This window comes from Capsicum annuum, chromosome 8 (genome assembly GCF_002878395.1).
Source record: "Capsicum annuum cultivar UCD-10X-F1 chromosome 8, UCD10Xv1.1, whole genome shotgun sequence".
In the NCBI taxonomy this organism is placed as follows: Eukaryota; Viridiplantae; Streptophyta; class Magnoliopsida; order Solanales; family Solanaceae; genus Capsicum; species Capsicum annuum.
In genome coordinates this window covers 147,709,469-147,720,450 of record NC_061118.1, presented here as the reverse complement: position 1 = coordinate 147,720,450, position 10,982 = coordinate 147,709,469, and the positions used below count along the sequence as shown (strand labels likewise).

At 31.2% G+C, this 10,982-nt stretch overlaps 1 protein-coding gene across 1 annotated transcript; it reads right to left on the bottom strand.

Moving 5' to 3' along the window:
• Nucleotides 1-2,634: 2,634 nt before the first annotated feature.
• On the bottom strand, nucleotides 2,635-5,176 carry LOC107839339 (ras-related protein RABA3). The gene is made up of 2 exons (XM_016682774.2): nucleotides 4,542-5,176; nucleotides 2,635-3,345 (listed from the first exon to the last, which is right to left on the bottom strand). The coding sequence occupies exons 1-2, from the start codon at nucleotides 4,856-4,858 to the stop codon at nucleotides 2,880-2,882; spliced, it is 783 nt and encodes a 260-aa protein (XP_016538260.1). The 5' UTR covers nucleotides 4,859-5,176; the 3' UTR covers nucleotides 2,635-2,879.
• Nucleotides 5,177-10,982: the final 5,806 nt, after the last annotated feature.

Sequence of the window (10,982 nt, the reverse complement as noted above, 5' to 3'; positions counted from 1 at the left end):
AACTGCACAAGAAAATTCTGTTCCACTTCCATTCCCAATGACTTAAGTCTTGCTGCAATATTTATCATTTCAATGACATGCTCATGCATAGTACGTGAACCATCGAACTTCATGGTGGTCAAAGTACTCATTAGTGTCCCAGCAAGAGACTTATCAGCAGTTTAAGAAGACTCTTCCACAAGTTTCAGAAGTTTTTTCGCACTTTCAATTTTGGGAAGAGTAGTCTTAATGTTGCCCGTAATATTCATTCGCATGAACATTAGGCCTAATCTGTTAGACCGGTCCCAGTGCTTATAATAGGACTTTTCTTCATCACTGCTAACTTCAGTAATAGAAGTTGGCTTTTCAGAGTAAAGTGCAACATTAAGATCTAAAACCCCAAGATAGAATTTGATCTGTTCGCACCAATCTGAAAAGTTAAGTCCATTAAAAGTCGTAATAGAGGCAGAGTGCAAATGAAGGGCAACTGTTGAAAATAGAATATGCTCATTTGTTAATGCTTTGACTTATCAGATTAAACACATTATCAAATTCAGAAATAATTTACTTAAATGTATATTGATGTTCTCCTTTGGGCGAAACATCAAAATACAACTTTAAACATAATGATACTTAAAATATATTTAACACAACGATAATATTTAATGCATCAATTAATAATATTTATCATCTTTGGATAAATAAATAAAACTAACGATACATCAAAATTATTTCTTTAATATTTATTGGTCATACGAACAAACAATCAACCTTTAGGTGATCCAAAAATGTCTTATGACCAAAAATTTAATTTACCCATAATTATTAGATCAATTATAAGCATCAAGATTAATGGGTAATTAATTTAAAATTTAACCTTTATTTTGAAATTAATTTCATAAAGATTCAACCTCTTTGGTGATTAACGAATCTTACATATATGATTCCAAGTTATATTAAGAAACAATAAATTTTATTATTGCATACTACAACGTTCTAACAACAAAGAGTTGTTTCTTTAATATTTAAAATAACAAAGATTAAACTCATGTTATTTTAAATAGAATCAATTATAATAATATCAATATTTCAAATTTCGTTATTCAATAATTGTGAAATTTCTAACAAACATAATTAAAATTCACAAGATCTGGAGAAACATTAATTTTAATGGAAAATCACTTGTTCCGAAAACCAGTCTCTGATACCACATGTAAGCATAAAACGGATTATATAAACTTAAACAATCTTATACATAAACAATCCTATCCATAATCCTTTGTATTATTCAGGAACGTTGAACTTAATGATTTTCACATACACATAATAACAGTAATTCAATAAAGAATTACTTACCTGAATTCTCCATGGTTTTAGCGGAAGCAAAAGCGTAATAGCATAAGCACTGAATTGTTTCTCTCTCTTTACCTTACTTTCAGAATAATTGTGATGGAGCTTATTCTTGTTTTGGCAGAGAGAGGACCCCTTTTATAATGGGAATAGTCAGTTATGTTTTCACGTTCCATCAACGTTATTGGTGGATACAATCATTATCATTCTAGGAGTCAGTAATTGTGAATACAATCCTACTAGGAGCCAGTAATTATCCTACTAGGTAATTTTTCATATAGATTAAGGATTTAACTTATTCAATTATTCTTAAACCAATAAATAAATTAATTATGTGGGCTATAGAAATTTACATGTATATCACATAATAATATATAAATTGATATATTTACTGGCTATTATTTAGTGAGCGGCTATGCATTATTACTTGATTGAGTTGAATTTGAGTGGATTAAAATGGACCGGTGAATAAATGATGAAATTAATGGTCTTTTATTTTTGCTCTTGCTGCTCATTTAATGAAAAAGTGTGAGTCAAGGTACCTTAACAATGACCTAATTCTGCACGACATAAATTTAGAGAACTTTTGCCTTATCCAATATAAATTGTATAGTATCTAATTCGCAATATTTAAATTTAGAAAACTTTTATCTGGTCCAATGTATGTTTAGAGAACTTTTACCTTCGAAATGAATAGTATCAATTTTTCACAGCATTAAAACATGTGTATACTAGAACAAAAGAATTGATGATATTTCTGGTGCTGATTTTTGAAGTAAGCGAGATGAATAAAAGATATTTGTTTGCATTTTTACCTAAATGACTTGATGGTGTAAACATTTGGTTGTGACGTGTGAATCCTGTAAGGTTCTATGGGCTACAAGTGGTAAATAAGACTGATCTAGTTGGGATTGTTGGCCGAGTAAAATGCTGGAGAAAGTTTATAGGGATCCAGGTCCATCTTGCAACTGGTTAAAAAAAAAATTAGGGGTTAGACACAGCAGTTTATGCTTATCGTGAAGAAAATGTCTATTACTCTCGCCTTCTTTCGTCTAAGCTTCTCGTCCTCATTCTTCTCTCTGTCCATGGTTACTTGTTATTTCATTAGTTTCCATTGTATTCAATAGTTTAATGTTGTCTTTGTAATTTGGTCATCAGTGAGGACATACTACTTGAGTATTTGTGTTGAGAATTTGAGTTTGTTACACATTTCTTACACTGGAGGGGTGTTGCATAACTTAAAACTCTTCCTATATTTTTTTGCTGCATTGACTTTTTCTTGTTATGATACTTGAGAAAAACATGTACATATTAATATGCAGATTAGTTTCATTGCAGAATCAATTGCAACCAAAAATATTGATCAACAACCACTCCACATCCTCATATAATCTAATTACTAGCTATATATAAGGCCAAGAGAGCAATAATCTTCTTGACAACCTTCACTATAAAAGCACATTTTTGACACATGCACACCCCATATTTATCTCTCATTAGTCTTTTTTTGTTTAAATACATGGTAACACCCCACCACAAAGCTAGTAACATTAGCAAGAGCAAGAAGATAACTTCTTCATCTCACTAACTTCAAAATCAGGACCAGAAATAACATCAATTTTCAATCCTTTAAGCAACCCATTATTAGTCTCTGTGGTGTGATTTCCATTAGCACCAGAATCCACCAACAAAGTCTTCCTTGACACCATATTGAATATTTCTTCCAAGAGTTTAAAGAAGGCTGACTCCACATTGTGGCCACTAAGAGCTGATGTCTCAGAGAAAAATAGCCCCTGCCTCTCTGCAAACTCAACCGCGTCTTCAGTTGGAACTGCCCTCGAGTCAACTAGATCAGCTTTGTTACCGATCAACATGATCACAATGGAGCTATCAGCATGAGCCCTGAGTTCCTCGACCCATCTAGCTACATGATCGAATGTCTGTCTCTTTGTTATGTCGTAAACTAACATGGCTCCTAGCGCTCCCCTGTAGTATGCACTTGTCACAGCTCTGTACCTGTTCAGTACAGGGGCCAATGTACATTATAGAGACTTACTGACTTTAGCTCGAACTATATATACAGTTGAAAATTTTCAAAAAATTACACTCCAGCTTAGTACTATGTCCACATTTTTTTTTTTTGAGGCAAGAAGTATGGTGCTACGGCTACCTATCTTGCACTCTATTTCATTTGTTTTTTGCACCCTCATCTTTCTATATCGTACTGTAACTAATATGGTTAAGTAGCGAAAACTTGATAATCAGACACTGTTAGCAAGAAATTTCAATCTTAGAACTTAGAAGCATGATTTAGATTATTCTGTTGACATTCAACTTAAAATTGACCCTCATGGACTCATCGAGTATAGTTAAACTTCAGAGTATATAATGATTGATTATTTAAGAAACTAGAATATGTTGATACAGTCACACTGCTTCATTAATGAAGTTGTTAGAGAGGGTGAAATTGGCATGAGGTAGCTGGAATAACATTGTCATAATATGAATACATGATATCACCATATCTTAACAAAAATAGAATCAAATATGATTGGGCCCTCATTAAGTTAGATGGGGAGGTAGCAGGTATAATCAATTTATTAATTCCACAACCATGTTGCTGGACTACTGTGCTTAACTTGACGAAAACATCACTACAATCACTCAAAATTTAACTTATTAGGCAACATTGACTTGTGCACAAGTGTTGTAAAGCAAGTTCACATTGGGTTGAAAAATGATGAGCAAAATGAACAGACAATGCTTATAGCAGTAGTCATCATGAAACTTAATGTTGAACTTTAACAACTAAAATTTATTGTCCACTTTAGGCTAAATTCGAATGGTTTTTTCAAAAGGTCTCATATCAACTAAACCTTACATGCAGTGGCGAAGTCAGAAATCTCGTCGAGGGTATTCAAGATTTAAATATCTATAAAAAGTAAATATATATAGCATTATTTTGTATATACACAGTATAATTTTCCGATGAAGGATCTTCAACTGTCCACCCTTTCATCTATGTTGCTACACCACTGCTTACATGTAGCTCCTTTTTCTTTTTAGCTACCAATGTAGAACTTCGTTAGTACACCCAACAACTAAGTGGAAGGAAACTAAACTGGCATTTATATGAACATGAATGAATCAATTACAGATACTAATGATAAGAAGAGAAAAAAAAAAAAGCAAAAGAAAGAGACAAGGCAAACCTTTCTTGGCCAGCAGTGTCCCAGATCTGAGCCTTAACCCCTTTAGACTGAATAGAAACAGTCCTAGTTTGAAACTCAACACCAATTGTGGACTTTGAGTCAAAACAGAACTCATTCTTAGCAAACCTTGAAAGCACCTGAGTTTTCCCAACAGCAGAGTCACCAATCACCACCACTTTAAACACATAGTCTATTTTATCATCGTAATTATGATGAACCCCGTTTACACGATTCATCATTTGATCCTCGTGCTTCTGCTGCTGCTGCTGCTGCTGCTGATGTTTCTGATCCTCGACGCCATTCATTTCTTGGTTCATGATCTTGTACACACAAATACCCAAGAATTGAAAAAAAAAAAAAAAGGAAGAAGAGCTTAATAAACTTCTTTACTTTACTAGTCCGCTAAGTCTAGCTGATGCATTTGTATGTATGACAATGGACAGTAACCTGACATGGACTCGTTTCGATGTGTATGTATGTTGGTCTGTTTTAAAGATTCAATTATGGCTACGTCGTACGAGTAACTATAGAGTACTATGTTGATTTATTTAGAATAGGGGGAATAACCGGTGTCTTAATTTGAGGCGAAATGCCCGGGAAATGTGACGTATTTAGCCTTTCAAGAAAGCAACTTATGATTATAGAGGGACCATAGAAGCTTATGTGACTTATAATTACAACAAACTTGTTCCAATTATTAAAGTTTAAGCAAAAAGTAAAAGTTAATTGGTTTGGTGTGTAGCCCTACATTTGTGACAACCTAATGGGGGCCCTTAGTCGAATTAAAATGACAAAACCTCATGGAGCCTCATTATCTCCGTAACCTCCTAGCCCTTCTTTTAATTTGTTTGTTTGATACCAAGTTAAGAAAGTTAAAAAAAAAAATAAAAAATTTAATCTTGGAGTATTAAATTAAAAACATGTAGAATGTATTAACATGTTTTTTATTTTGTTATTATAAACATATTATATGGAAAGCGAAAAAAAAGATATTTTTTTAAACAAATTTAAAAAGAAAAATAATACAAATAAATTGGAACTGAGAAAATATATATACTTCAATCGTATTAAATGTGCGCTTGGTGCAGTGAGCATAGGAAAATGACATTTATCTTTATGAGTCTGTTTAGAATAATGTTTTAACTACATTCTTTGATAGAATTGCCTCGTAAGAATCATGTACATAAGCCAGATATTTAAATTGAAGTCAGTAATATTTAATAACTTCTACCTATTCATTTCTCTCTATTTGTACCTTAAGAAAAATCTCAACTTTATGGTTTCAACCAGCCGAGACATCTGGTTAAGGGGGAGCAGTTTTATCACTGCACCACAACCCATACTGATGATTCATTTGTTATTCTGCATAGTAAGGGTTCAAGGAATTAGACGTATGGCGAGTTTAATTGCCTTGAATTGGGAACTCAAAATTTTGATGGATATATTTTTTTTCTTTTTTCATTGAAAGATTTATGTACTTCTAAAGAAACCCGTATTGTGAAAGATAATTAACACTGTATTTTTTTTTTTAGCTATAATAAAGACGCCAATGCTCAATTTTGATGTACTAAACAATCCCAAGTGCAAATCTGAATGACTATTTTAGATTAACTAAAAAACATGACTGTTTTTTGTTATTTTCTTCCCCAAGGTGCATTATTAACATTTCTTTCTACTTCCCCGTCTATTAAAAAAAAGGAATTATGGGCTTTAATATAGTCTTTTGAGCAAATTCACGTAACGACATAAATGTAGCCTTAATGCAATCTGATTACTCTCAGACAGAATGCTATGCAACTGGCACTTTGGGGAAAGAAGCTAAAACAGTAGTAGTAAAAAGCCATAATACTTATTACCTAATGCAAGGTCAAAGTTAATTTCTCTGGATAAAAGTAAAATAGGGTAATTCTAGATTTCCAAGTGATGATTGAATGGTCAAAAAGAGAAAGCATCGGAGAGAATTAATTTTAGATCAATATATGGCCGCACCGACAGTCTAAAATCAAACACCATATACTTACATACTCCCTCCATCTCAAGTGTGGTGATATGTAAAAAATGATTATATCAAACTACTTGTATTTTTAAGAGTTTACTATAAATTTAATTAATTTATATTTCATATATTATATTTGTCATTTTTATTTAAAATAGATGATTCAAAATAGCGGTCATTCTAAAAATTAAGAAATAATTGAGTATATTTTCCTTATTTTAGTAATTATTTTTGAAAATTACAAACACTTTAACTGTGACGTGATTTTATGATTGTAAAATAGTTAAAAATACTTCCTAATTAGTGTTTCGTAAGTGAACGTCTAAATGAGAATGATAATAGATGATTTTAGAGGGAGGGGGTAGTTTTTAGGGGCATTTATGTAGGAATTGCCATTGTCGATATATTTACCACCTTCTTTAGAATGAAGTTATTCATATCGGACTTTCTTATGTAGGTCCAAAATGGGCTTGCAACACTGCAACAGCCAACAAGTTTGTAAATTCAGTGCCACCGACAACCACATAAGGAAAGAAAAAAATTATTATGTAAACACAATAAAATAAAGGTATAATTCATCGTCAATTCGTATGTATATCTTAACATCCTTGCAATTTATAGGCCTTTTATGTTATGGTTACGAACAACAGAATCAAGAGTTATGGTCATATTTTGCTATGGGTACAAAGAGCAGAGTCATCATTCACAGTTTAACTTTTAATGGTTCAAATTCTTCCAGAATCTATCTACTTACTATTTTATTATTTCTAACATTCCAAAATCCATCTATCCCATATCCATCAAGTGTACCAGCATGTTTGTGTACCAAAGATGCATTTTGGGGTGTGGGTCCAAAGAAAAAATAACGCTTCCTTGGGCCTTGAGGTAGCCCAAACAATGATGAAGCTAGAACATGTGTTTGGCGGTTGACAAGTTGTCCTCAAAGTCTCTCTCCCACCACAGATTTCACCTAGTACTAGTTTTATTTTTAGCCAAACGAATGCAAAACATGTGTTTCACATATACTAATTTTTATGACTCCACTTAATAATCAATTTTTGCTTCAATTTGTGACTGTTTTGATTATATTATTTGATTTTTAAGTGCTGCATGAACTAGAAAGGATATATTGTATGTTGGGTTATGTGGGAATGAGCGTTGATGATGAGAAGAGCTGAGGCAAAGTACAGCTTTTTGAAAAGCAAAATCTCACCACTCATCCTAGCAAACTAGGAAAATTATGATCAATCATTTTCACTTTTCCTCCGTACAATTATTTGTTATGTTATTAGTGCAGAGAAACATTTTTTGTGTGAGTTCCTTTACATTGTTTATTTCAAATTTAGATAAAAGTGGACGGATGATAAATAAAAAATAATCTCTCTATCTTATAAAGGGAAAAAAAAATCTACATATAAAGGAGATCGGAGCTAAAAGGGACGCTTTTTAGACGAAGGAGTAAAAACGGATAGTACTTTAATTTATGTTACAAAACAGACAGTTTATTTATTTTTGGGCAAACTACAACTAATGATGTTTGTTAAACGTTTGAGGTGAAAAAATTGTTAATATGGTTTGCCCAAACATGGGCAAACTACATTTCATAAACTTTTTTTGTAATGTGAATTGTCTGAAGAGATTCACTTAGAGACTCCTAAAAATATTCTAATACAGTGAACGTTTTGTCACTCAGTACAACTTTTTCACTTATAAATATGTTGTTGTTAATTCACTCCATTTTATCTAATTGCATTTTTCAAAATTGTTCCATTTTATCTAATTGCATTTTTCAAAATTGTTATGTAATTGCAGTTTTTTGTAGTGCTAAACATCGGCATCTTTAATTTTAAATTATGGGTTTAAAAAGTATAAATAACAAAATATAATTTATAAAAATAAACTTGTAATAAAAAAATAAATAGCAAATAATTACTTAGAAGAAGTAACTAAATAGGAACCAATTTTGTTCGAGTTTAAATTGAAAAAACATATTATATGACAGATTCGAACTACTAAAATCGTAAAAAAAACATATTGCATAAACTTCAAACTTACTGAAAAACTACATGATAACTAATCAACGAGGTAAAAAAAATTCAAATCATATAACAATAAAAACTTTCAATAATTTTTTTTTTTTGTTCTTCATTTCATTTTCTTTTCAAAAAACGATTCTCCTGCTTTGTCTCATTAACCATATCCTTCAAATGATTTAGTTTTTCTTCGAATTCTTTTTGCAATGTCTTAAGAAAATCTCTATCTATTATGATTTTATTGAGATTAAATAGCGTGTCAAACTTCATAGTGTTCTGTGAAGTCGCAGTATTACCGTCGAATGTGGGTCTCTTCAATCCTGACAGAATGGTGTTCGTTTCATTTGTTGACATACTTTCTACCTACCGAAAATAATAACATCCACCATTTTTCTAAAATAACAAAATAAGAAACAAGATTAACATAAGCATATTTTTAATTGAACAACTTAAAAATTTTACCTTCAAACGCGCACAGCTTCAAAACTTACGACCAGAATTTCTTTGAGTTCTTAATGTTTTCGCTTTACTATATTCATTGCATTTACATACATTTGATTCAATTGAAAATAAAGATATTTCAGATTGTTGAGACATAATTATGAAGAGATTCTCAAAACTCAAAAGAGATGATATTAGTAGAATAATATGATAGATAAATGAGATAAAATGAAGTGAATTAACAATAACACATTTCTGAGTGAAAAAGTTGTACTGAAGTAACAAAACGTTCACTGTATAAGAATATTTTCAGGAATCCCTTAGTGAATCTCTTCCGACAATTCACATTACAAAAAAAGTTTATGAAATGTAGTTTGCCCATTTTTGGGCAAACCATATTAACAATTTTTTCACCTCAAACATTTAACAAACAACGTTAGTTGTAGTTTGCTCAAAAATGGACAAACTGTCTATTTTATAACATAAATTAAAGTATTGTCCGTTTTAGCTCCTAAATCTGAAAAAGTGTGCCTTTTAGTTGTGAATTTCATATAAAGCTACATACATCTTGTAACACTGGTTAGTAAAGAAAAGGATAATAAAACAGTAGGCAACTAAGATCTTTGAGGAGTAAAAAAAAGATCATACTTGATTTTATGAGTTGTTGATGATGAGAAGGGTTGAGGCAAAGTATTAAGTTATTAAAAACAAAAATCTCACCACGTATCCTACCATACTAGGAAAATTAATATCAATCATTTTCATTTCTTCAGCACAAATATTTATTATATTGTTAAACCACTATTCATATGAGCTCGTATACAATTTAAATATTGAAGGAATATTGTGGATGATCAATTGAAAGTCTCTTATCCTAACATCTTTCCTTTCAAAGCCGTCTCAATAAAATTAGTGGCCTAAAGCTAAATTTTAATATGAAGTCTTAAATGCATGCACATAAGGAAAATTACTATCAATAACATAGAGTTATTTTTTTATTTTTACGTACTATTTTTTTAATTGTAGTATTCTTAGAAGACATTAAGCATTTAACTTCACGTAGTAATATTATTACTTATAAAAGGGAAAATTACCCAAATTAGTCATTATTGGATTTTTATTACCACTTAAAGCCTAATTTTGCCATAATTACATTTTGTAGCCAGAAGTGTGAAGAAGTTTTAAGTTATTTACGGTTCCTGACACACGTATGTTTTTAAACTAATAAAGCAATGACACATTTTTCTCTTTACTCAAACTCTCCTTTTACCCCCAAATCACTCTCTCTTTACCCCTAAATTCTCAATTTTAGAAGCGGTTTCTTCTTCAATCCACATCTCTCTCACGATAACAATCAATAAATCCTCATAATCTATCAACTGATATTCATATTTTAGGTTATTTTTAATCTACTTGTGTGTGTATTTGATTAATTTATAATTTGAATAGTTAGTTTTTTTTTTTTTGCAGATCCTTTATTCAGATTTAGCAATGGTGAATAATACTCCTATGAAGATGGTTACTAGAAGTATATCACGTAGTGACCCTGATTTACATACGGTTTCAACGTTTGACTTAAAAAATTTTCAAACCAAAGAAGAAGATGCATTGCCTTCAAAAGAAGTTGGAGGTATTGGGCATAAAAGAAAAGTTACAGATGATGTTTCGAGTCTGGACAATGATGATGATGAGTTGGTGAAAGAGGTATTTTGTTTTTCAAATTTTTACTTTGTTTTTCAATCATTTACTGAATGATTGCTATTTGTACTGTATGTATGTATTTATGTATGTGTATTTGTCCCATTAATGTGTACTGAATGATGGTTATCTGTTGTATGCATATTTGGTACTGTATGCATGTATTTATGTATGTGTATTTGTCCCATTAATGTGTACTGAATGGTGGTTATCTATTGTATGCATATTTGGTACTGTATGCATGTATTTATGTATGTGTATTTGTCCCATTAA